Consider the following 27,359-nt stretch of genomic DNA (forward strand, 5'->3'; position numbering starts at 1 on the left):
ATCGGCAGGTGACAGGATCATTACTCAAATGTCCAGGGGCCTTTTTAAAACAAAACCAAGACTTGAAATGTAGCAATAATGTAGCAAAAAATGCACTTAAAATGCCATTTTTAAATTGCATTTGTAAGCCTCTTCTCATTGGTGTTCCTTATTAAATTAATTTGCATCCTTATTTTCTCTTGTGATGAGTGAAAGCTTATTCACTGTGATGGGAAATGTGAGCTTCTGTGAGAAACACAACACAAACTAGTTTAAGGCCAAGGACCCTGACCCTGGATGACAATGATTGAGCCTCCCTTCTACACAATAGTAACTACCTCATCCTCACAACAGCAGAAGTAGAAAGAGAGCCATTTAGAAAAAATTTACATTTATTAAATTACAAAGTAGCATATTTATTACATAATGTACAGGTTTTCAAACGCATGATAAATACTACTAAGAGCTATGTATTTACAGTGTCTATGTATAAAATAAGAGCTTAAACAGGTGCCACGTGAGAGAGCTGAGTGGAGTTGACTGGCCTTCAGTTCAGATTACTTTGCTGTCAGCCTGTCCTTCAGGGTTAGGTACTGTTGAGGAGAAGAAGAAAGGAAAAACAATTATAAGAAGCTTGTTATTTAATTGTTTGGGTGAAATAACTTTAAACAGTATAATAATAATTATTATTATGCATTTTTCAATAGGATCCTTCTGAGGTTTTTCTTGTCTAATTGAGATTTTCTCTGTACAACTGCAGTTGTAAATCCAACGCTAGCGTGCATGAGTAAATCCCTGGTTTCTCTAAGTTCAGTTGCAATTTAGGCTTTTTTTTTTTTTAGCGCATAAATCCACATCTTGGCACTTTTACACCCTCTGGAGCTGTGGGGTGCTACATGGAAGCAGTGATGCAGGATTCATGAGGACATTCATTTTGTTAAAGATAAATTAAGAGATGTTGTAGACTCGTTGGTACACAGTCTGAGTGCAAACACCATTCCAGATTTATGGCTTTAATACACAGGTCAGACTGTGGGAGAAACAGGCTGAATTATGGACCTAGCTTCAGTGTCTCTGTGTTTGTCAATAATTAGCCTACTGAGGCGGCTTAATGGTTGTTATTCAGAATGTGGATACTTACAATGTAGGTATTTGTTCTAAGAGAATGAATGCTTCTTGGAGCCGCCGTACTGACTTATTTTTTAGGTCGAAAAATAAATTTAGTCTGGGAGCTGAGGCAATGTTCTTACAGCAGGAGACTGCCACTGCTGAATGAGTGTGTGGAAACGCTGCATCCCTCCCGTCCTCCGTCTTACCTTTTTCCTGCTGCCAACAGCCTGTTGGAGCCAGAGCAGCTCCATAGTCAGAGTGTTTCTATGGAGCCCAAGGGCTTCTGGGGTACGGGGCACGTCTTGGACCAAGCAGTACTGCCGGGGACCTGAAGGAGGCATGGCAAATTATATACAAATGAACAATCAAAATTCTAGACAGGAAACCAATATCATTACATCATTGACATGTTCTAAAGAAATGTAATATGTTAAGTTTTGATCATTTCATTACATTTGCCATTCTTAAACTGATCCATAAATGCCTACATAATCAGGCTCCCCAGGTGCTCAGTGCTTCAGGCTCAGTAACACTAGGAGCATCCGGTGGGAACTGTCAGGTCCTCCTTTGGACAAAAAGCCTGCTCAGTCAAGGGAATTAACATCTGGAATTCACTACCAACAGAATACAAATTGGATCCTGACTTTGATCATTTTAAACTAAAACTGAAATATTTCATGAAGATTAAATCAGGCATGTATACATGGCCTTTCCGCAACAGGAGACACATCTGTTGGTAACCGCACAAGTTCAACACGGGTTGGACAAAGAAAATGCAATCTGACTAAATCCTGAAGTTAAAAGTTTTCTTAATTGTTGTCCCTTTTCTTTTTGCTTATTAGCTTAAAGCGAGTACAAAAACACAAATAGTGAGATACATTGGCCTTTAAAATACAAATTCTCCAAATTTTGACCGATTTCTTGAAGCCATTAAATATGTTTTTCCATCCACTACCAGTTTTCTATCTAAACCAAGGCCTACATTTTCCATAGTCGACAACATGTCTTTTTATGTTGATATTGTTTACAACAAGACTATGAACTTAAACTTAAAGGAATACTTCACCCATATGGAACCAGCGTTCTATCATTATAATATAATGAATGAGGTTTTTCTTCCCTCAGTCTTCCCTTAGTCTTTCCTCGTCCCAGCTGTCCTGTTAATTCTAACCCTTACTGTGATGTCACAAGAAGGAAACTGTAGGGTTAGACAGTGAGACCATAAAACACTCTTTCTGCCTTTTCTCAGGCTAGGATGAACCGATTTAAAAAAAAAATGCACATTTATACTAAATAGGATCTCCGAGTTCAATACACCTTCATATTCCAACCGGTGAAGTAGGCCTTTAAATTAAATTCATACATTTTGGAATTGCCACTAATTCAAGTCATTATCAAGTGAAAGGGACAATAAAATGCCATTGAGGAGCTTATGCTTTTTCTTGTTTCATACTTTTGTAAATTACAGATCATTAGGTTTAGTAAAAATTTTAATAAAAAAAAGCTATTTGGAGGTGTCTCCCTGTGACCATGAGATGTGATGGGCATTTTTAAAACTATGTCTAAGTGTAACTCTTTTTGTTGACGCCTCAATAGGATGCAGCCTTATACATACAGTATATGGAAGGGAGAGAGACACCTATGATCCTTCGATGAAATATGAAGGTGTCTGTTTTTAGTATGACATTCACCATAATCTACCACCGGAGAACGCTAGTTTGCTCCCATCTATGCCGACGTGAGTGTGTCTTCTGGAAGTGAAAATACACTGAGTTATTCTGATTCTCTGTCATAAAGAATAACAAACGATGGAGAGAGACATATTTAAAGTGACAGCGACAGCTCTCACCTTTGTGAGGGCCACCGTAGCTCATGTCCAGCTCCAAACTGCTCCAGGCGGTAGTTGTGGAGTCTCCTGTGCTCTCCATCACCCCTCCATCTTTATCCCCCACTGTGCTTCTTTCTTTCTGACCCTCGCCGTCCCCTCTCACATTTCTGTTGGGGAAATAATCCTTAGAGACGAGAGATGCCTGGCCTTTGGTTTGTGAATCATCTCTGTCGGCTTTTATCTTCTCTAGCAGGACACAAGGACTCCCTCTCTCCTCTGATAAAGCTGCTGCTATTGAGGATGAGGATGGGCTCGTGGGACTGGTACAGACAACCAGTCTTGGATTTGAAGGCTTTTTAGCAGAGCTGCTGGTTCGTAGAAACGGGCCGTCCTGCAGATGCACGAGCAAAACTCATGAGAGAAAGTAGTACCAAGAAGATGCTGATTTAAATCACCGTTACTTACAGAGTCTGTGAAGTGGGGGGCGGGGATAAGCGTCCCCCTCCACTCTACATGGCTCAAAGCTCCATCAATTTCTTTCACGATGCATTCAAAGTCCTCTCTTGCGCCACGGACTGCGTTTCTCACCATGTACCCACGTGCAAATGCCTAAAGAAAGAGGAGAGTAAGTTGAATTACCGTAACTCAGCCTTATATCTGACTTTAGTTACTTGAGTTACGTCAATGCTAACAACTAGCAACTATTAGCAAGCATAACCTAAGTATGTTCACAACAGGAACAAGACAGGACACGTATTGCGGGTGTAAAGACACCACTTGGTACTGAATGACTTTGAAAGCGGCGTAATTAGACGACGCAATTACCTGAAAACAGGTGAGCATATTCTCCCATTCGCTCCTGTCCATTACTATGGTAACTTGACAGCGTTACCTCGGAGAGCGGGAGATGAACTCGAACTTTTTATTTTGTTCCGGTGTCGCACTGAAAAAGTAAAAGCTTCGTTGTACAAAGTTGAACTCGTATGCGTACCAGGTAAACTCTTAGCCTAATATATTACCGTCAATAGAATAACAGTTATAGTTTGCAGTTCAAACCGTATACAAGTTACCGACATAACTGTGGAGTAGAACCTTGCGTTATGTATTGGGTGTTATATTTTGGTAAAGCCGGGGCGGAAGTGACCCCGTGTTTGTATCATGTTCAAGCCAAGCCCAGCTCGCAATGTTGCTGTTCGACACATGGCACTTTTTCTTAAAGTTTTCCACCACAACTAATGAAAAATGAGTAGTGGTTCAAACCAGAGGACTTTGTTCCAGACTTGGGGTGGGTCCGTTCCTCAAGACAAAGTTGTTCCACCGAGAAAAGAGGGTAAGAAAGCCGCTGGACGGCGCAGAACAACCCCAAGCAGCAGTGCAAAGGTAGCTACATCTACAACAACACAACCTCCTCGAAATGCTCTGTGGGCTGAAATAGGTCAGGGCTCCACACACACATCAGAGGAAGCCAAGCCTGCGTATGAGGATGACGACGACGATGATCTGATGGTTGTCGCTGTTTATGAAGCTGAAAAGAACCTGCAACTTGTTGATGCAAGCTCTTTTCAATATGACAACCCTGGAGAGACAGAGAGCTCTGCCCAAACTCCCTCCACGGTAGGTGTGCGGGCATACCCAGACTTCCCAGGCTTTGACAGCTCCTCGGCTAAGGTATGGATTTACCCCACTAACTATCCCATCAGGGAATACCAGCTGAAGATCTCAGAGACCGCCCTGTTTGAGAACACACTGGTGTGTCTGCCCACTGGTCTGGGAAAGACATTTATAGCCGCAGTGGTTATGTACAACTTCTACCGCTGGTATCCATCGGGGAAGATTGTGTTCATGGCTCCCACTAAACCTCTGGTGGCGCAACAGATCGAGGCCTGTTATAAAGTGATGGGGATCCCGCAGGCACACATGGCTGAGCTGACGGGTAGATATCATGACACACACACACACACACACACACACACACACACACACACACACACACACACACACACACACTAAACATGACACACACGCTTTCCTCTTTTAGCTTTTATTAATTAATCCATCTCCTTCACCACAGGCAGCACAGCGGCAAAGCAGAGACAAGAGGTGTGGAAGACCAAGCGCATCTTCTTCCTCACCCCTCAGGTCATGGTGAATGATTTGTCCAGGGAGACCTGCCCAGCACAGCAAGTCAAGTGTGTGGTGATCGATGAAGCACACAAGGCGTTGGGCAACCACGCCTACTGTCAGGTATAAGCACCAGTCTTTCACTTTTATTAGTGTATTTCTATTCCTGGAAGGATTGAGTGAAGATGTGACAAAATAAAATACTACAGACTTTGGTAGCTAAAGCTATAATACTTTTTGTTGTACTACTGGACCATTGAGGGCAGTGGTGCAAATCAATGAGGATTGATATGATTTGTAAATAATTTCATCTTTATTATATATAAATTTAAATAACATGTAGCTCTTTGATAGCCTGGCCCTACCAGACCATCGTACTTCATTTCATTTGTACAGAAGGTCTGGAATCCCTCACTTGAAGATGGGTGTCTGTTGAAGTTTAAAACTATTGGATCTGCCCAGTGCCACTCTGGATCTGCCAACCAATCGTATAATGTTTTGTCGTGACGTATGTCATGCGCCGGCTTCTGAGCCACTTCTTCTGTTCGCTGATTGGACTGGTAGAAATCTGGCTGGATAGAACCCACTAATATACCGCACACCCAGACTGACTACTGAAGGGAAATGAAAATTGAACGGAAGTATGTAGGCGGGCGGTGCCAGGCTATCTCTTTGATAGAGGACTTTATCTAATCATTTGCTTTTGTCTTCTTTCCGGGGGATTTGCATTCTAACAACTTTAACTAGTTAAACCTCCTACGAGCAACTTTGAAATGTTTATGAAACAGTATTTTTTCCTCTGATTATTATAAATAACCTGTAACAGCAAAAGAGACCATCAGCGAAAACATCGCTAATTTCAAATAGTCTCTTTTAATGCCTTAACACGGGTCTGATCTCCCAGGAGCAAGGACAAACCGATGTATTGCATGCAGACTGAAACATCCTGTGTAAATAAGAGTTTACTTTACTTCACTGTCATATTACCATTATTTATCTGACGTAGTCGCATCCTGTGGTCTCTCTTTCACCACTCGCTTCCTAAACAAATGAATGTGCCACCAGCACACGCTAGTACGCTGGTGTCGTAGAAACACTACCACTTTGGTCCAAAGGTGCCACTACAATCAACAAAAACTTGAAAGCTCCTTATAGCTACTTTAAATATCTGGAGTATCCAAACAAAGTGTTAACAATGTCATGTACTTGTTTGTCTTCCGGCTACTCAGGTGATCCGGCAGCTCGGCAGTCAGACTCTGCAGTTTCGCATCCTGGCCCTAAGTGCAACTCCAGGGGGGGATACAAAAGTAATAAGAATTCCCAGTGTCTGTGTGTCTTATCAAATGTATTTTGTCCTTGTATGTGGTCTAAAAATTCTCCATCTTACTATTCTCAAATCTGATTGCACCTTTCCTGCTGTCTTACTCTGTCCGTCCCTGCAGGCGGTGCAGTCTGTGATCTCTAACCTGCTCATCTCCCACATTGAGCTGCGTTCAGAGGAGAGCCCAGACATCCAGGCCCATTCCCACCAGCGTAGTGTGGAGAAAGTGGTGGTCCCTCTCGGAGACGCTCTCTCTGCACAGCAGGCGCGCTACCTGCAGGTAGGCCCAAGCAATTAATAAGCATCATATACGGCAAAACTCCTCCCCCTGTCTTTACAGCTTTACTTGTTTTCCTACAAATAAACATCTGACATAATGGTCAGAGTTTAGGGGATGTGAAGACGGTCACAATGAACCAGGAATGTATGTCTTTCTTGTTGGTGTCAAAACAACTTTACCCCATTGGTCATGTCTGTTTTCTTCATTGGTCCATTGCTGCCACCATGTGGTCACTGTTTGCTTGCTTCTGTTATTTTTCTCCTTTCTCAGCATCACATCTTTCACCTTCTCTCTCTCTCTCTTACTCTCTCTCTCTCCCTGAGCTTTTAACTGGGTCAGTTGTGGAAATTAAATGGATTGATTGGTTTTGAAAGCAACATCCTGTCACACTCAGCGGTCTGGCTTTGAGTGCCGGTGGATTAAATGGTTCTGGATTATTGACCCTTCAGGCGCTCTCTCCTTGTCACGGGTTGATTCTCAGTCTGTGTTTACTGTACTGTGAAAATCACAGCTACACTTCATCTGCCTCAACTGGCTGGACAGCTGGAATGTGACACCTGTATACTGAATGTGTCCTTCCTCTTCCTCCCTTGTCAATCCTTTCTTCAATTGCTTCTGAATTTTATCTCTAACATTGTCCTCATAGCACCCCACCCCTGATTGGATGGCTTGTGCCGTGCTTGGTAACCTCAATTTCTTACTGCCACCCTTTAATTTGACCAGACTGTACACAAAACAGAGTTAATGCTGTGCCTAGGTGTGAAATGAGCAACAGTGCAGTCATTCAGGCGGAAATTGATGACTGTTGTGCAAATTAGAAAAATGAACCAGTCATGCAGACAGGTTTTTTAAGGCTCAGTTGTGTGCTTTTCCTTCAGTGTTTTGGCCCATTTTATCATTAGAGACAGACCAGTATTTGTCCACAATATTCTTCCTGTTTTGATTGAACACGAATAAAGGTGTTATAGACGGACGCATGTAATGTCTGTAAACATCTAGGCCACTGTGTCCAAGACTGTGCTGCTGACACATCCGCCATGAAGTTTACACCCTTTGTTGTGTCGTAATGGAAACTGCAAGAGTGGTTTAGGGCTCAAAGTTTAGTGTGGCCTTTCACACAGATAGAAAGAGATTTGTCTTAATAAGGAATTCCTCTTATTTATTCTAACAACTGCGCTGAAGGTTATTATGACTAAGAAGAAAAGAATGTGTACTTTCAGAAAAGCAGATGCCATTTTCAATCTCACTAGCTGTTTTCATTTCTGTCAGTTTACCTTTGCCTTAGCTGCAAACATAGATTTATATTTGTCATGTTTATTCCCATCAGCTTGATGTTTCTCCATATTTAGTGTACTGTATAGTGAAATAAGCTACAGCCTGATACACTTTAGTGTGTGTGACACTCTTGTGAGAAAGGATCATATTACTATGCTCCAGTAACTGAGCACCGGTTCTTGTAGTGAAATAGGTTGTGCTATATTTCGTTCCCAAAAAAGGGTGTGATCCCTTTTGTTTGCCACATTTGATCTCATAAAACGGACAGATGTCGCCATAGGGATATCCTGTATTAGCATACTGTACTTGTTTGCTGGCAATAACACAGAATGAGTCTGAAGCACAGCACGTCTTGCATCTGTTTTGATGCAGATTAGGAAGCTGAAATTATAATTTTTTCATTCAAAACTATTCCGTTTTTGCAGCAGTGAGAATATAAATCGTTACCGACATGTATATGTCACAGCCCGGCTCAAGGGAATGACAAAGGACACCACACAAGACATTTAAGCTTAACAAAAATAATAGTTTATTTAACCAAGGTTTACCTTAAGTAATTTAAAGTGTTGCATGAAAATCAGTAATGAGTGCTGTGTGAGTGGAGAATGTGGGTATGTGCAAAGTAAACCATAGATCAATGATGATAGTGTCCTCCTTGAAGCCTGCCTATCGGGAGGTGCCAGAGGGCTGTCACATATATTCCACATATCTAACCTGCTTGTGTATCGTGTATTTATCTTTTTTATACAATCTATGATTTTAACCCAATAAAACTCAGCATCAATGTACATTTTAAAAGACAGGAGACAAGCACAATTTATTGAACAAAGTAAACCACAGCAGTTTATTTGCTGTTGCATTTCTTTACAGTACAGCACACTTTTGCAAAATACTACAGAAAATAAGCAAAAAAGAGATAAGAACAAAATGTAATTATCACACTTGATGTTCCCATATAACCTGGCTCTTAAAGGGAAACCCGGCCCTCATGTATCATGTCTTTGACACTACAATTGTCATATCAACTCCACAATCATTAAATGCAAAGTCAATTCTTTGGATTTGGACGTCCTTAAGTCAAGCAGACTTGAATGGGAAACCCTGTCAGTCCAATAGTAACTTTCTATACTGTACATTATTTCCTGTAGATTAAATAGGATCAAACCATTTTTCCCACTATTTGAACTCAAATTGGAACTTTTAATTTCCCCCTGTCCTTAAAGAAATCCTCCAACACTGATGATTTGGCTAGTTCATTTCCAGTTTTATTTCACCGGCACCCAAGCAGTAAATGTCCCGAGGCGGAAACATGTCTACATTACTTTGAACTGTAGGTGTAGCTGGTTTGATGCATATAACTTTGTTTTTGTTGCATTGCATTGTTGTTTTATTTTAAAATATAGTTTAGATAAACATACATATATCTTTCATTTTGACTTTATAGACTCCTTAGTTTTGTGATAGAACTTCAAACACAGGTTCAACTAAAACTGAAATTACTTTTCTTTAAAAAAAAAAAAGGAGAATGTGTGCCTTTACTCAGCAGCGGTTCTATTTGAATACATGAATGCATATGCACTTACATTGATCCACAGTTGCAAGTAGAAAGAGCATGACACAACGGTACATGGGTTATCTATTCCTGTGTTAATGGTGTGTATTGACTTGTATCATTTTCTGTTTTCAAGAGAAAAGGGTGTGTGTGTGTGTGTGTGTGTGTGTGTGTGTGTGTGTGTGTGTGTGTGTGTGTGTGTGTGTGTGTGTGTGTGTGTGTGTGTGTGTGTGTGTGTGTGTGTGTGTGTGTGTGTGTGTGTGTGTGTGTGTGTGTGTGTGTGTGTGTGTGTGTGTGTGTGTGTGTGTGTGTGTGTGTGTGTCCTCCCTGTAACTTTACATTCATGCACAAACGCCCTGGTGTCAATCAATTGGTTTTCCATGGTCTTGTTCAGCTTATATGGGTTGAAGCCGAAGCCTCCAGCTCTGTTCTGGATGCAGTTTAACCCCTCCTCAACCCACCATACCAGTCACTTAACACACCCTGCCCACAGCCGTAAAATTAATTGTATGTTGATTGTGGGTTATCTGGTAAATATTGCACTTGTTGAAACAGGATAATTGTAAATAGTAGTGAATAATGTAGTCGATAGATAAATAATGAGTGGTTACACAGTGACAGTTGAGATCACTCCAGCAACTCTAGAGAATGACAGGGAAACTTTTTTTGTTGTTGTTGCGCATTGACCTTCACCCACATGACAGGACATTGTAGCTTTGCAACAAACACAGGGAGCAAATAGATAAGGCGTCGTGTCGATGGGGACCCTGATTCTGCTGTGGAGAGACAGGCTGCTGTTTTGACAGAGCTCAATGGGCAACATTTTCAAAGAGCACTAAGTACAAACAGCACTCTGTGTAAGATGGATCTTTTTTTTTTTCCCGTTTTTTTTTTTGCCATTTAAATGTAAGAGCAGGAAATGAATACAATGCTTCACTTTAGCATCAGGGTGGTGTCCATGTGAGTATAGCTCACCCAGCCTACAGTCCACTTCTTTTGGGTGAAATGAGGGACCCATTATATTAACATGAGGGAAAATTAACTTAGAAAGGGCAGATTCTTTTCTTTTTTTTTATCAGGCCCCAACTGATTTAAAGTGTGCTGGGCTGGTGAATATTTTAGGTAGAGAGGGGGTGACTGGAGAGGATGTTTCACCTGAGGATGTAGCTAAGCTGTGGCAGTATTTTAACAGTCTTTTTTGAGGCTCAAGGATCACAGATGGGATGCTGCTTAATCCGGTCAGCCCTCCTCAGCGTTGCTCTAGGAACCAGATCTCGTTCTGACGGTTGCTGTGAGCGGGGTTGGTGTAGCCGGCCACGATGAAAGAGTCGTTGACACACACACCGGGAGATTCCAGCATCTCGGCCATGGCGCCTATCTGATGAATGATGGTCACCTCATTGGTGGGACCAGTGAAGGGCCTGGAAGAAGCAGGGGGAGTGGTGCATTAAGTATTAAAGGTCACATATTATGCTAAATGCACTTTTTAAATGTGTTCTAACATATCCATGGGTCCACGGTGTGCCTAGAGACTGCCAAAATATTTAAAAAAATAACACTCTCCTTTTCTCACTCTCCCCCTTTCTGAAACCACCACCCCTCCCCCACCCAATATACTCCAGTCAGAATTCTCCTCGTTTCTGACCTCACAAACTGGAAAGCCAGAAGCTTCCACTGTGCAGCCCACACCCCTATTTCTTATTGGTCCACGGCCCTGACAGACAGAGGGCGAGGCGTATCTGGCTTCGCTTCCGGACAGGGGGCGGGGGGAGCTCAAAGATTGTATATTTACGAGGGGAGCTGCAGCTCTTTTTTAAAAAATAGGCCATTGTGAGATTAGCTGAACATCAGCATAGTACAATAAATTATCTGAAAGTTTTTTTCAGCAAACAATTAAAGAAAAACGTATTAGGGACCACTAAGACCATATAATATGGTGTAAAATAGAACCGAAAAGTGTATAATATGGGAGCTTTAAGCATTTTCATTTCCATGTCAAGGAAAAGCAAGCAAGTCAAGGGAGATAACATAGTACAAGTGGTCAATTTTATTGTTTTCTCTAACTGACCTTGCGTATACAGTGGTGGATGGCCAGACCTCAAGGACAATCTCGCTGTCCTGAGGTTGTGGGGGCTGGGCCTGATGCTCGGCGGGAAGGAAAAACGCCACGGTAACGTCGTTCGAGACTGTGGTGTGGTCCTCATTTGTGCGCACCACTGTGACAATGGGTAGCGTCATTCCCAGGTACTGGCCTACAGATGAAGATTGTCATTATTACCAGTCAGGCTAGCTTGAAAAATCATTGGTTTAGAGATTATCACAACCAATTGAAAAAGGAAAGACAATGTTGTGAAATCAAAAGACAAGAGCAAGGTTTGATGTGGTAAATGGCCTGTTGCTTGTAGACTTACCTAAGGAGTTCTGCTCGCAGATGTATCTCATTATCTTCATAAAACCATAGCAGATGCTCTGTTCGTAAGTGTCCTGGCGCATTATTATACAAGCCCAGTGGCCCTTTTCGTATTGACGTCTCTCATACATCAGCTCCCCACACTGAAAAAGTACACATAAAGGAAAGGCAGGCAGATAGTGAGTTATAACTTTAGGTATTCTAACACTGGGTTGAATGAGTCAAAATATAACTGCAGAATGGCATTCAGAATCCCAGTAAATGGTGTGACTAATGATTTGAGGGCTAAATGCTGGATAAAAATGTGTAAAAAAAATACATCCCACACAACTTCTGCTATTTGCAATCATTTGAGACATACAGTGTTCTGGCCCCAGCTTTATTATTATATTGTCTTTTACCTCCCATTAAATGACCTGAGGTAAAAGCATTTCTTCCAATTCACTTATTGGAGCTATTTACTTAGATTAATCAATTATGAAAATGACCTGTAGTTTTAAGTTTTCTTGCTACTGATGTTCAGTCCTTTAGCAAGGCTCTGAAACTTGCTCTAAGAATAGGGTGCCACGAATGTCCTTTGTTTAACCTGAGTCTTTGGCTAAGTTTTAACGAACTAATTAACTCAAGTTAAACCAATTAGCCCTCTTTATTTATACGGCCCCCTAAGGAGTTTAAACAACTTATTGTATTGGGTGTCACAATCGTCTTCTCAAAAATCAAAGTTTAATCATACATTGCATAGGCATTTTTTATGTGGTGGTAGACTAAAACAAGTACTGTTGACGTTCTTTATTTTATGTCAACTTAAGATAGGCTGAATTTGATAACTTGACTAAGATTTATGACTGCTACTCTTCCTATATTGAGTGATCATGCAAGGTTAATTTGCAGGTCTAGTCTCTGGTGCATACACACTTTTAAACTAGTTCACTGCTAAAAAATGTGATAGCTTTCCCATTCTTGTATCGTGAAAAGGTACAGAAAGAAAAGGTTTAAGCTGAAAGTTTATGCTGTGGCTTCAGAAAGTATTCAGACTTTCACTTTTCTAATTTTAAATTGATAAAATGTGTACATTTTGCCCATCAATATACAATTAATAACCAAAAATGACAAAGTGAAAAAAAAAATCCAGAATTTATTTAGCAAATGTATTAAAAATCTAAAAACTGTATTAAATAGTCAGACCCTTATTTCAGTACTTTGTAGAAGCCCCTTTTGAAACGTGGAGTTTTCTTGGGTGAGTCTCTAATAGTTTCTTTATCAGATTGAATTGAAAGCATCTGCTGACAGGTCTCAGCACAGACGCTCCATGGGGTTTACGTCAGGGCTTAGGATGGGCACTCAGCCACTGACGTTGTCCGGTCTGAAAGCTAAGGGTCATTGTCGTGCTGAAAGGTGAACAGTCTGAGGCTTCCTAAATTTGTGCCAGAAATGGTTTTATACCATTGCCTTGGTCTCTGCCTGGCCACAATTGTATCACTGAGGTCGACAGAGAATTCTTTGGAGTTAATGGATACAGGTGGACTCCAATTAAGTTCTAGACCCATCTGAAGGATAATCAAAGTAAACAGGATGCAAGTGAACAGAATTTGGAGTGCCACAGCACAGCAAAAGGTCTGAATATCTATTTAATGAGAACTTTCAGTTTACGGTTGTTTATTAAATTGGCAAAAGTAAGTATGTTTTCACTTTGTCACTACGGCTAAATGGAGTGTAGATTGATGGGCAATGATGGGAATGTATCCATTAAGAATAACATGTACAACCCAATAAACTTTCTGAAGCCACTGTGGATTATTTAAAGTTCCAGTGTAAAGTCAGGTAGATACCTTCTCTTTGCGTGCGAGTAGAGTAAAAGGGACTTGTTCTCTGTAACTTCGTCCTTGGTTGTTGCTGGTTAGCTGTTGAATGGGCTGTGCCATGTCTGCCAACAAACGAACAAACATCATATGGTCAGTTAAAACCAAAAATTAAGTATTTTTTTACACAAGTAAACACATTTTACAAGAGCAAACACATAAACTGGCACTTCCAGGTTGTTGAATGTTCTTTGTTTCATGAAACAAACTGTGTGTTTTTGGCCTGCATGTTAAGGCAATTCAAATATATTTGAGCAAAAGCTATGTGTGATCTCTCCTATTATGTTCACATACTCACAGCAGTATACAGTGCTTCCATTTAACTTATTTTCGATCACATCTTATCATTTACACTTCCAATCTCCTGGATGTCTCTAATCTGTATAATGTATGTCCTTACTTGGTAGTTTGTGTGAAAAAAGGCTGGCAGATGGGAATAGTGCTGTGCCAGGAGAGTAATGTTTATTGGAGCTGATGGAGAGAGCACCAACTAAAGCTGCCCAAAGCCAGGTATAGACTGGTATAACCTAGAGCGGCTATAGCAGTAGCCAGTACTTTTGAAATACTGGAGCATATTTGACCAAATATTTCATGAAATTTAACAGCATTTTCTGTATCAACAATACACTTATGTAGCTGGGCCTTGAAGAAAACTTGTATCCAATCCAGCCACATTATATCAGCTATTGGATAGTGTGCTTGTGAGAGTGTTGACATCAACAGAATAAGACTCATTTAGCAGGATCTTGTAAATCATTGTTACACTGTCCCTTATTAGTTTGGAGTGGCCAAGTGTGGGTAATGACCAAGTGTATTTGATATTTGTTCAATTTAAATGCCAGTATAAATGTGTGTATCTTAAATAAGAGACAAGGTGACGATGTATGTATCCACACATACAGTCACTGCACGCACGACCAAGCAAAGTCATCAGTTTCTATGGCAGCGCCTCTACAGTCTCTCAGTGCTGAAGCAGAGAAGACGCACACTGAGCACACGGTCAACACACAAGAGCTTTCAAATCAATACAGGACTGTAGTGACGTCCCACTTTCAGTCTGGCTCGTGTTCCACTAACCCCTGGTCCACAATGTTCTTTTTCCGTTACTGTTTTCTGAACAACTGACACATATTCGTTGGGGTATTGTCTTCATAATCGGCTTCCCATACGTTTCAGACTTAGAGGCCAACATACTCTACAGTAGCACCACTTTGCATATACAATGCATATTTATAATACACACATACACTCACCGGCCACTTTATTAGGTACACTAGTTCAATTTCTTGCTAACACATGTAACTAATCAGCCAATCACATGGTAGGAACTCAATGCATTTAAGCATGTAAACCTGGACAGGACAACTTATTCAGTGGTTGACACTAACGGTTGCCCGCTTGCCCGGGGCAACTGAAAATAATGTTTGGGCAAGTTGAGATTGCTTCTTGGTTGCCCGGACGGGCAAGTGGATTTTAGAGGGTTTGTCTGTAGTCTAGGCTATGTATTCATGTGTTTTACAGTCTGCAAAACATTTTTTTTGCCGCTAACTCACACAAAATAGATCTGCAATTGAGCAATTGAGCAGCTGCGCGCGGCAGCCAGCAGCATCACGGTCGCTCTTTCGCACTCGATCTCTCTATCTCTCTCTCTCTCACACACACACACACACACACACACACAGCCTGTGTGCGCGCAGTTTCGCTGTCTACGTTCCGAAAGCCGGCTCTATCCTACAGACCTGGTTCCGCTATATTCAAAACCCAGAAATCAATAACGTTTGAGCTTATCGATACCGCTATGGAGTCCAGTAGGCTAGGTCACATTATATAATTTTAAATATCGAGTCGGGTCATCTTCATCTAATTAGGCCTACTTCAGCGTATTATTCCATCACTGGACCGCATCATGGACTGTAAAAGTGTTCTACCTTCGACTGTCTTGAAGAAACTCCTTCAACCCGCTCAGTCTCAAAAAAAAAAAAACTCTTGTCTGCTGAGCCGCTGCCGCTGCAGACGGGCTCCGCACCGTCTCATCATTCATTCAATGCAGCGGTGATCAACAAACGAGAGACTGTAGCAAGTCCCGCAGTTAAAAAATCGGATAGTTTTTAAATCCATATTAAAATCTGCAGGATAAGACCTAGTTAGCTAAAAAAAATCGCAAACGGTTCAAATGTGATGTGTTCAGGTCGGCTCAGTAAAATGATTATTAGGCAAAGGTCAATAAAATGACATCATGATGTGTTCAAATGTAACATCAAGAAAATAAGAAATTTGAGTTTTTTGCGGGAAGCTTGAATAATAGCCTACAGTTTGGGTAAAAAACTTGTTTTCCCAGCAATATAAACTAAATAGTAGGCCTAAATATGGAATTATGACCTGCTTAAAGTCCTATCCTGAGCTCTGCTCATCTTATAAGCAATTAAAGCAATAATACCAGTTCTCTTTAAACAAAATAATAGAAAGGTATCAATAAAGATTTGGATTGTGGAGTCTTTATAATGGTATCAATATGAATAGAAATTAATGATCCCCCTCCTTACTTACAGTATAACTGGGCAATAGCTTTAACATGGTGGACTTTAATAATTTTATGGCACACAATCACTTTTTGGCACAATGTGACCATTTTAAATAAGTAAAATTTTTCTGAGGAAGCTAACATTCAGCTTGACTCTGAGCTAGACTGAGTTTTCTGAGCCCCTGGGCAAGGTGCATGGCAAAAAGAGGTCCTTTCAGGATGCTGCAGCAGGACCAAGCGCTTGGTGTAGTGTGATGTCATGATATATAGGCTTATATGAATTGTTGTTGGTTTTATGTGGTCAGGATGAGACAAGTAAGCAGTGTTTGCATTTAAGAGATAAGAGATCGCTAAAATGTATAATTCAATTAGCCTATACTGTATATATCATTGTTTAACAGTTTTTTTGTTTTTTTTGGGCAAGTGAACACAACATTCGGGCAAGTAAAACATTACCTGTACTTGCCCTATGGGCAAGTGCATTTGAAACCTTAGTGTCAACCACTGTTATTGAAGTTAAAACCGAGCAACAAAATGGGGAAGAAAGGGGTTTTAAGTGACTTTAAACATGGCAATGTTGAGGGTGCCAGAAGGGCAGTATTTCAGAAACTGCTGATCTACTGGGATTTTCACTCAAAACCAGCTCTAGGGCTTACAGAGAATGGTCCGAAAAAGGAAAAATATCCAGTGAGCGGCACTTGTGAGGAATTAAATGCCTTGTGGAGGATGGGCAGATTGGTTCAAGATGATAGAAAGGCAACAGTAACTCAAAAAACCATTTGTTACAACCAAGGTATGCAGAATACCATCTCTAAACGCACAACACGTCCAACTTTGAAGCAGATGGGCTACAGCACCAGAAGACTCCACCGGGTACCACTCCTGGCATCTGAGAACAGAAAACTGAGGCTACAATTCACACAGGATCACCAAAATTGGACGATAGAAGATGGCGTGATGGAAAATCACCCCTGTTCCTATGAGTCTCGTTTTCAGTTGCGACATTCAGATGACGGGTTCAGAATGTGGCGTAAACAACATGAAAGTATGGATTCATCCTGCCGTGCACCATCAACCATGCCACATTCAAAGTCACTTATAGGCCTTTCACACCGCCGCAAAATCGGAGCTAGTTCTGGGCTTGTTCGGAGTTAGAGCCAGTGTTTTGGTTTCACACAGCCAGAGAGCCTGCTCCGGGCCGTAAAAACCGGGGGAACTCATACCCCAGGATTGAGCAGGGTTTGATAAGAACTGCTTGCGCGAACGGTTGGGGGAGGGATTATTCTGACCAACCAGAGCAACTCAAACCTCATGCCCGCCATATTTAAAAACACCGCTACTACGAGACGTAAACATAACATAATTACCGAACGTAGCGATCAAATTGACCGGCGAGAATACGCTGTATGGGTCCTGTTTGCTTAAGAAAGCAAAGCGAGAGCTAACAAGTGTAAAAATAAGACGTATTCGCCGCTGTTGTTGTGCTTAAAGCTAGCGGTAGCTTTAGCGTTAGCCACAAGAGCAGCGGCGTCGGGTGACGTACACACACGTTTACAGTGACGTCATGACGTTGCTCTCTTGCCGGCTCCATGGCTGTCTCCGGTCGATGTGAAACCAACCGGTTCATAACTGGGATAAGGCTGTAACCAGTTTTGAACTGACCCCAACACCAGCCTGGAACTGACTCTTGGTTCATTTTGGTGTGAAAGGCCTATACAACCCCCTTTCTACCCCATTCTAATGCTCGATTTGACTTCAGCATGTTGTCTTGACCACGTCTACATGCCTAAATGCATTGATTTTCTGCAATGTGATTGGCTGATTAAGCCATTGAACAGGTCTACCTAATAAAGTGGCCGGTGAGTGTATACAGGTATTTAAACTAAGTGGCAGCAGCATAGACTAGAATAAATTAAATTCAAGACATGGATTTAGCATATAATTTTAACAGGATAGTTGAATGTTATGTCTACTCTTTGCAGAAAGATTGACGTAAAAAAAATAAGAAAAAAAGACTAACTGTAAACTGCACAGTGCAGCAGAGAAATAAAAGAAGAGATGGGGCCAGAGTTCAGCTCGCTTCAGTAGGTGATGGGTGCCCATTTTATTAGTTGCTTTTCTGGTGTTTAAAAGTATATAATGCAATGCAAAACATGTAGACAGGTGGGTACTGGGTAGAAAGACAACATAGTTGTAGGAACTACTGCACTGTAATTATTCCAGTTGTTTAGTTATCTTTTTGAAACAAATATAAAAAAATGAAAACTCAGCAGTGTTGCAACAGAGTAGTGTGGTTCAAAGATAAGCATGAAACACAGTGGCATTTCTGTTATTTGGCACACAAACATCACTGTTTAATTTGTTTTCAGTTTATTGGGTTTGCTGACACTTATTATTGTCAATATGGCTGCAGGCAGAATAAGGCAAGGACAATTTAGTTAATTATCTTTTCATTTGGGTTTCACTGGTGTGAAGTTAATAACACACCATTCCAGGTTCCTCAACGCATCCTCATCGGTTGATGGTATTACTCCTATGAAGCATGTGAATTTTTCGAAGTACCAATATTTGTAGGGCAAGAGTTAAATATAAAACAGTATTAAGGGGCCGTAAGTGCTCTGGATTTGTGTAAACAGCAAGCCGCTGTTTTCCAAAGGGCGCAATGACACGTTTCCATCGATACCATTCAAAAAAAATATAGGTGGTATTTTTTTACAGTGCTGGACTGCAAAAATGAGTTGAAGCTACAGGGGAATTAAAGCTGCTCAATAGCATTGGTTATTTGCTGTAAAATGAATTGGCTTCAACTGTTAGCAAAGCAGAGCCTTCACCTTAACCGTGTCGACACGACTCCCTCCCAATTAGAGCAAAGGAGTTTACTGTGTCCTTGGCCTGTGTCATTAGCTGCAGTACTGTAGTCCATGCCTTATTATCCACAACCTCAGTACCAGTCCAGGCAAGGCAGCTAATCCCCCCCCCCACCCCCTTAGTCAGAAAGCCCCAGCAAGTGATTTCGTACTAAATCCTCAATTAGTGCATTGCCAGTCTGTTTGTCAGTGGTAACCCTGTTAGACGACAAATAGCCTGACCAAGTGGTCTACAGCTGGAGGTCAGGACCCTTTTAAAGGGGTAGGAGTTTTCGCTTAAGTCTTTTTTACTTGTACAATACACTACTACAACTTTTTAGCCTCTTAAACATCCTATAATTGTTTTAACTAACAAATTATAATGTGAAAAAAAGTCACTGGTGGAAATTCTCATGACATATGGACATGTTAAACTGGTGATTTGTGCTTCATTTTAAGAACGCACGGGCCAGTGAAGTTGGGAAACCATTGCAAAAAAGTCTTACCATGCAGAAGTTGAACAAATAAAGATGGCTTTGATATTCATTATATTTAATATGTTGTGCCCTTTAAGGACAAGTCAGATATCTGACGTCAGTTATGAGAGAGAGAGAGAGAGAGAGAGAGAGAGAGAGAGAGAGAGAGAGAGAGAGAGAGAGAGAGAGAGAGAGAGAGAGAGAGAGAGAGAGAGAGAGAGAGAGAGAGAGAGAGAGAGAGAGAGAGAGAGAGAGAGAGAGAGAGAGAGAGAGAGAGAGAGAGAGAGAGAGAGAGAGAGAGAGAGAGAGAGAGAGAGAGAGAGAGAGAGAGAGAGAGAGAGAGAGAGAGAGAGAGAGAGAGAGAGAGAGAGAGAGAGAGAGAGAGAGAGAGAGAGAGAGAGAGAGAGTTTTTTGTTGGAGATCTGTGATTAGCAGTGCTATGGATCGGTTGTAACTATTAAATTAGGTCTTTCAGAGCCGATTTTGCCACTTATAAATACACAAATATTGCCAATGGCATATTAGACAGTAAAGACCAATTCATGCGATACGTGTTTGCATTATTTTTTGTGCTGCACCTACACTGCCTGAGTGTCTCCCAGCTCAACTGCATGCTTTAGACAAGACACTCTATTGGACTGTTGGAGGCCATCTTCTTTAGTTCAGGAGAGTCCTGACCCTATTCAGCTTGCAACTGCATCACACACATTCACTACACATACAAACTCATGATGACACAATACATTTTATCAGGTTGTCATTCAAATAACCCAAATATAAATAACACAAAACAGCCTTTAACCAAATGCAACGAAAACATGTTTGGTTACTGTGATTATTTACATTTTATTTGATCCTGAAGCAAATTTTATTTTAGAGATTCAGTGTGAGAAAACGACAAACTGATAACTTAATGAAAAGCCATATCTCTGACAAAGTGCAGACACAGCCTTCCTTCAAAAATGATAAATTGCACCTTTATTTTTGTATTTGTTCTGGGTACAGAGTTTTCTATTTTACCATTATTTTTCAACTTTCTTGTTACCTGCTAACACACAACAAATTTTGGTATACATACCAGAATTTGTGGTAGCCAAAGGTAGCCTTTAATATAAGACTAACACTCCCACCTTAATAATAAATCATATTATAATAATCTCTATTACATAGTGCTGATATTGTGAGGATAATGTTATTTGCTATTACTTGTCTAAAAGTGCCATAATTAGCCAGTTCTTTGGACTGGATCTAAGTAGTGCTTTACAAAGCCGTTTCTTGTAAAGGCTATATTCATGTATTAAAAAATGCTAGCTTTGACAGTGTTAAGTTTGACTAAAAAAATAGACTATTTATTGAAAATGGAACAAAGCTATTTGATTTTTTGTGGAATAAGTATGGAAATCATTTAAAGAAAAACTACACTAGCAGTCTGCAGTGTGTGTGTTTTTTTTCCCTGTGCATACTTCACAAATATGCTGATACCATCTTTCTGTGACCCACTAAAACCATACAGGTCCCATCGACTTAAAACACAGCTATGAGTGTACATTGTTGTTTAACAGGTTGGGCATTTTAAATTTAAACCCTGTCCCAATGCTAGGACTTTTGCCTTGCCTTTTAATATAGCAGTTTATTAGTCAAAACGCACGTTGGCGCCTGTAGGCGGGGAATATTGTGTCCTAGGTGGAACTAGTCTTTCCATGTGTGCCTCACTGGAAACTAGGTCAGTGAACATGGAGGAATGCATTGAGGAAGTTGACCCAGAGTAACTTAACTAAAGTCAACATGTCCTTTTAGTTTACTGTACACTTCACGAGGAGGTTTATATCCCGAAGAAAGATAGCTCAACTAAAACGGATGGGCTTCAATCCCAACGTTATTAGCCTAATAGTAAAGGTTATTTCACTAAACAATGCGCTTTGTATAATAACTCATGCTATTGTTTTTTCCTACCTCTTCTTATTTAAAATAATAAACTTTTTACCTTGAGCAACTTCCACTTGGTGTCCCCTCGCTACGTCCTGCCAGTAATGTAGCATGCGGTCTTCGTTTTCCTCTGCCATTTCTGCTTCTTCTTCGAGGCTGCCTGTCCCCGAGTCTGACAGCTGGTCCTCCGAGAAAGACTCCAGGTCCTCCAGCGAGATCATCGCGCTTGGCTCCGGCCCGCTGCGCTCACCACCACCTCCGCCACTCATTTGACAACCACCTCGGTCCATTTCTGTTCGTACGTTTAATGAGTAATCAAATATACTTCGAAAGGCTGACTAAAAACAAAGCCACAAACTCGTCTAAATAACCGCTGAATTGACGCTTAGTACGTCTCGGTTTGCTTCGGACTTCGTCCACTCGCTGGTCGAAACCGTTACTGTCTTGTCAACAAACCAGACGCTACGGAGCTTCCCTCGACATATTTAGACACGTCCATATTAGTAATGTTCAATCTGACTTCAACGAGACACATTTCTACGCCACTGATAGTTTATTATTAGCTAAACAGCGACGACGAAGTTGTCTCCGTCGCCTGGTGCGGTGCCGCGCGACGCTTCCCCCTTTGTAGCCGGAGGTGAGTGTGATGTTTACAGGGAATAATGAGGGCGGACCACGTGACGCTGCGGGTTCAGACTGCCCCCGCCTCCTCCTGCTGCCGGAGAAGATAAATACCCCGAGAAGCCCACCAGGGTACAGTCCATGGATCTAATAAAAGACATAGCCTACAGACATGTCAGCAAAATAGTAACTCAAGGGGCCAAGATGGCAACAATACAAAAAATAAAGTATTTTAACAAAGGGCTTTTTTATTAATAAGAACATCAAATCGGAATAATTTTAATCCCACATTCAGATGATTTATTATCAATTGTTCAATAATTTAGACTACTATGCTATGCTATCAGAGAATAGGGAATGTGTCAAGAGCGCATCTAGGCCTATGACCAACACGTAAACATATTAAGCCTAATTTACCCTAATGAACAGAAAAAAGCTGAAAATGTTCTTGTTTTTCTGTTAAACGATTAATTTGTTATAAAAATTATTATTAATGTTCTGTTAATTCACAAATCAATTAATCAAATCATTATTTAAGCACTAGAAAAAGCCTCCTATTTTATTGAATTTGTATAAATCCCATTTTATAATTTATTTGATTTGATTGATTGTTTTTTAAATTGATCATGATGCCCAGGGGGCAAAACAGACATGGGATGTTGTAAAAGGTTGTTCACCAGAAATGATGTTAGAGGTTCACAATGGTTTCTTTGAGTTTTTGGACTCTAGTGGACAGATCTTCCCCATCATTTTCATTTTCCCTGACACGTTGATCTAATTGCTCAATGTGGTCTCCAAGTGTTGACAATTTGTTCTCCATGGCTGTGATAGCATACATAATAGTCTCTGTTTTGGAATCGTAGTGGGCCATCAAGTCGGTTTTTATCTGTAGGATGGCCACAGACAGATCAATCAGCTGTGATTGCTCCATTGTTTGAAGAGTTGACTCGAGGTTGGCAATAAGTAGCAGTAAGCTATCCTCTTATTATGTACAACTGAGCAGCTTTTAGGTTTTAAGGCCCACCGATGTTGAGATTCAATAACTTCTATGTTCAAACGTCCATTAATGCTACAGCATGTGTGTGTGTGTGTGTGTGTGTGCGCGACTGCGCGCATGTGCATTACACATGTCTGCCTCAACCATCTCTGAAAGCATAATAGGAGATTGAATACAGACCTAATGCAACATGTTTTATATATTAAGCCCTGTGGAAACAAAAACCTGTAAACCTGGAAAATAATGCATCTTAGTTTCATTATGTCAGAAAAACATTGTCTTTTGTGGATGATAAAACAAACATCCCTTGAGCGTTAGGGGACAGACTAAGCAGGATTTCCTCTGATCTGTGTCACTGAAGCCAGCCACCATGCTGCACCCTTCAGCATGCACGTAGTGAGGCCATTATATAATCCTCTCTATGGTCTGTGGGGGAGTATCCATGAAATCCGCACTTGCAAACATAGAAACACATACACTGATGTAAATACCCTTGAATACTCTACTCCATACTATACCTAACAGCCCCCCCCCCCTTCCTGCCTGCCTGTAAACCTCAGCTTGTATCCACCTACACCGTTGCAGGCTTAGCGTTTGTCCCTATGGTCCTCACAGCCACGCATGAATCGCATTTTGATTTGCAGCAGATGTAAAAATCAAATCAGCACCCACCTAGCAACAATAAGGTTTATTGGTTTATCGCGTGATTAACCAAACTGAAATTTCCACACTTGTTTTTCTCTCCTCATACTTGCCTTGCCCCATAAGTAACACTGATGACGACTTGGCAAGCTTTACCATGTAGAAACACACACACACACACACACGCACACACACACACACTTACACAATAATACGTCCCTCCTAATGTTGCAGTAGTGAGTGTTTCTTTATTGCGTAGGTTTTGTTATTAATAGCTGCCTCTGTCTTGCTATTTCCTACTCTGATTCCCCGCGTCCCTTAGCTACATGCCCTTCAACCAATCAATTTAAGGCCCCAACTGAGCATGCCCAGTGCGGCTGCTGTAGACGACGTTTAGCACACGTCCTCTCCTCTCCTCTCCTCTCCTCTCCTCTCCTCTCCTCTCCTCTCCTCTCCTCTCCTCTCCTCTCCTCTCCTCTCCTCTCCTCTCCTCTCCTCTCTTTGTATTGAGAATAATCCAATTCTGACATGTTGTGTTTGTTTGAATACACTGATGTCTTGTGTAAAGAATACATTTACAGAAAAATCACAAATGAACACAATTTAATTACAAACGTATTACATGCAGACCACTTTTTAACTCTGGGGACAGACAGTAGTGCCCTGGATGGGGCATGAGGTGCAATGACACTAGACGGGTATGAAGGTGCAAGCCCATTTACTACTTTTAACTGTAGGTCAGAAACAGCACCTTAAAGTCTGATCTGATACAGATCAATGAAGGGAACACTGGATTAATGTGGTTTTAATGATATCACTAACTGCTTGAGTTGTGTTCTAACAGTGTTCTAAATTTGTATAGATAGACTATATCATTATTTATTTGAGGTAATTATTATAAAAATACAATCCTTAGTTGCCGCCTTATGTGGTATTGGACAAATCAGAGTGCTGGAAACTTAAACTTTATAGAATAGGTTTTGCTTTCTGCTGTTTTAATTATTTTACTATTTTAAAACCAGACAAAACCAGCAACCTCACTAATCCAGTTCTGTGTAAACTCATAATCTGGGCCTGACCACTGCTCACACCTACCTCATTGAGCTCCACCTGTCTAATTACATAGATAGGGCTGTGTGTTTCTCTCTGACACGCACAGCAAGACACATGCATATAACGTAAAGTATACATTTGACTTGAGGATTACTTTTATTGGCTCACAATGAACAAATTTGTTTGATACTATTCAGATTATTTTTACTCACAGAAACATTAACAGGACTTTGGACACACCAATGATGAGCTTGTCTGTATATTATTATTACCCACATTGAAACACAAAATAGTTAGATGGATAAATCAATGGAGAGACATTGTCATGGACATCCATCAACGGTGTAGTAGCTTGTTGCACTACATGCAAGGCAGTTTTTCATGTAATACATTTTTTTCTTCTCAAATGTAACAATGGGTAACCTATATTCCGCCAGAACCACAAAAGTACAATAAACAGCAGAAGGTTTTGAAGCAGTTACACATGTTTTCATCATTGTCACATCATTCTGTGCTCAGTATCTGTTGGTGCATACAATAGTCATATGATAAATATAGTTAAAGCCCGTCAAAGTATCCAATAAAAAAATACAAAATACAATAAATATATCTCAAAGAAAAGGAAATGTGTGCAATTTTCTGTTCTTTAAAGAGATGAGCTGTACAATCTTGCATCTACCTACAAATTGAAAGTATTACTCATCATACATTACATCTGTTTTGTAATCTACAGTATTGTAGTTTTCTTCACAAGGCAATGACTTATTTGTGTTTTTAATTAGTCACAGTAACATATGAATTAATAGTAGAAATTTAAATGATGATCCTCTTTTCTATCCCAAATAATCAAACCAAAACTTGTTATACCTTTCTCAGCATGCTGTATGAATGAATATAAAAACCTTTTACTTTTTAATAATGAAATTGGATGATTTCAGTTAATTAGGGGTTGTTAGTCATTTGACCAGGATTTAGTTGGAAGAATTGAAAAGAAAAAAAAAACTTTTTTGCAATCACCTGTTTTTTTTTTTTCAAAGGTTTTTTTATTAAATGTTCGTAACACAGAAATTGTAGCACAATTCGTACAAATTTTTCCCCCTTTTTTTCCCGAACATACCCCACCCACATCCCACCCTCACACCCAACAACACGAAATATACACTACAAGAAACAGAAATAAACAATCAATATGAAAAAAACAAACAAAAAAAAACACATAAAGAAATCAAATTAAATCAAATAAAAAGAGGGGGGGAGCTACTCTTCTATAGTTATTGTTTTTTTTAAATAATTTAGGAAGGGGCGCCAAATTCGGTCAAATTTATTCTCGGATCCCTGGGTAGTGTAACGTATTTTCTCTAAATTCATACATGCTGCAATCACCTGTTAAGTCTCAGTTTTTTAATTTCTTAAACCATATCGTATGTGATGAAGCACAATCCTAATCAGATGGGCTGGCCTCCTTACACACACATGAACGAATGTTTAGGGCTAGGTGAACCTGTTGATGTTTTCTTGAAGGTCAGAGGAATTAAGTGGTCGTTATTCAACCTATACCTTTTGTGTTCATAAGCTGCATGAAGCACATGCACAGTGAACCTCAGAGAAGGAGGCTGAGGATTGGCAATGAAAATGGTTGGCTCGGCCCAATCAGTTTTCACTTCAACAGGAAAGTTCAATTAAAGAAAATATAATTCACATAACATTAAAAAAAAATATAGGCCTATATATATATTTTTTTATATATAGGCTATACTGTATATTAAAAAAAAAATGACACTGGTGAGGATGATCTGGTACCTGGAACATACAAACACACTTCATATTATACTTAAACACTTCTTCCTATCCTATTGGTGGCAGTACTATATGAAATATAAAGTATATGTGACAGTATGTCTAAAAAACAGATTGTTTATATATTATATAGAAGGTTTAAAAATGTTGAAGTGTAGCCTATATTATAATAAAACTATGAATGTAAAAAAATGTGAGATGCATATATAAAGGTAAGGCTGACAATATTTGCCCTACTTTGCACATCACATTAAGTCAAGCCTCCTTTCAACTTCCAAGAGCATAAGCACCATTAGCAGATTTAAAAAAAAAAACTCAATGGCTTGTCATGGGTTACAAAATGAAATGTTTTTACCCATTGATTCCAAAGGCAGCCCACTTCCTCTTTAAGAGCACTCTTTTTTTCTGATGGGTTTCTAGAGCAGCTGTGTCACCACGTGGCGAAAATTGAAATTGTAATGACCCAGCCTGCCATTATCTGCGGCCTTGACGACAGATGAATGTTGTTAAAGGGTGTCTATTTGAAAAACTGCTTCCATTTCTCGTCCCATTATAAGAAAAGTGGTCCAGGAGGAGAAAAACATTTATTGTTATTATGTGTGTGTGTATCTCTTGTTGAAATTAGACTTCTATTCAGACCTTGCAAATCTGTTTACCAATAGATGTAACTCCCTGCTTATCTCAAAGTGATCAAAGGGGGTGTATTTGTGTGTGTGTGTGTGTGTGTGTGTGTGTGTGTGTGTGT

The 27,359-nt window shown here is 40.3% G+C and overlaps 3 protein-coding genes across 3 annotated transcripts in view; 1 reads left to right on the top strand and 2 right to left on the bottom strand.

Moving 5' to 3' along the window:
• Positions 1 to 457: 457 nt before the first annotated feature.
• Positions 458 to 3,821, bottom strand: iqcc (IQ motif containing C). Its single transcript, XM_080042312.1, has 5 exons — positions 3,743 to 3,821; positions 3,383 to 3,526; positions 2,939 to 3,308; positions 1,296 to 1,417; positions 458 to 572 (listed from the first exon to the last, which is right to left on the bottom strand). Exons 1-5 carry the CDS (start codon positions 3,782 to 3,784, stop codon positions 537 to 539), a joined length of 714 nt encoding a protein of 237 aa, XP_079898438.1. The 5' UTR covers positions 3,785 to 3,821; the 3' UTR covers positions 458 to 536.
• Positions 3,822 to 4,159: 338 nt separating this feature from the next.
• fancm (FA complementation group M) overlaps positions 4,160 to 27,359 on the top strand; it is a gene marked incomplete at its 5' end in the record, with an annotated part of 45,311 nt that continues 22,111 nt past the window's right edge. Inside the window, 4 exons of the mRNA XM_080042827.1 lie at positions 4,160 to 4,850; positions 4,989 to 5,161; positions 6,268 to 6,345; positions 6,481 to 6,639. Of these exons, the coding sequence (XP_079898953.1) occupies positions 4,160 to 4,850; positions 4,989 to 5,161; positions 6,268 to 6,345; positions 6,481 to 6,639 (1,101 nt within the window). The remainder of the gene's footprint in view (positions 4,851 to 4,988; positions 5,162 to 6,267; positions 6,346 to 6,480; positions 6,640 to 27,359) is intronic.
• On the bottom strand, positions 9,744 to 22,131 carry soul3 (heme-binding protein soul3). Its single transcript, XM_080042829.1, has 5 exons — positions 21,563 to 22,131; positions 13,706 to 13,800; positions 11,878 to 12,019; positions 11,535 to 11,718; positions 9,744 to 10,887 (listed from the first exon to the last, which is right to left on the bottom strand). Exons 1-5 carry the CDS (start codon positions 21,792 to 21,794, stop codon positions 10,716 to 10,718), a joined length of 825 nt encoding a protein of 274 aa, XP_079898955.1. The 5' UTR covers positions 21,795 to 22,131; the 3' UTR covers positions 9,744 to 10,715.

This window comes from Ammodytes marinus, assembly GCF_949987685.1.
Source record: "Ammodytes marinus genome assembly, chromosome: 15".
NCBI lineage: Eukaryota > Metazoa > Chordata > Actinopteri > Uranoscopiformes > Ammodytidae > Ammodytes > Ammodytes marinus.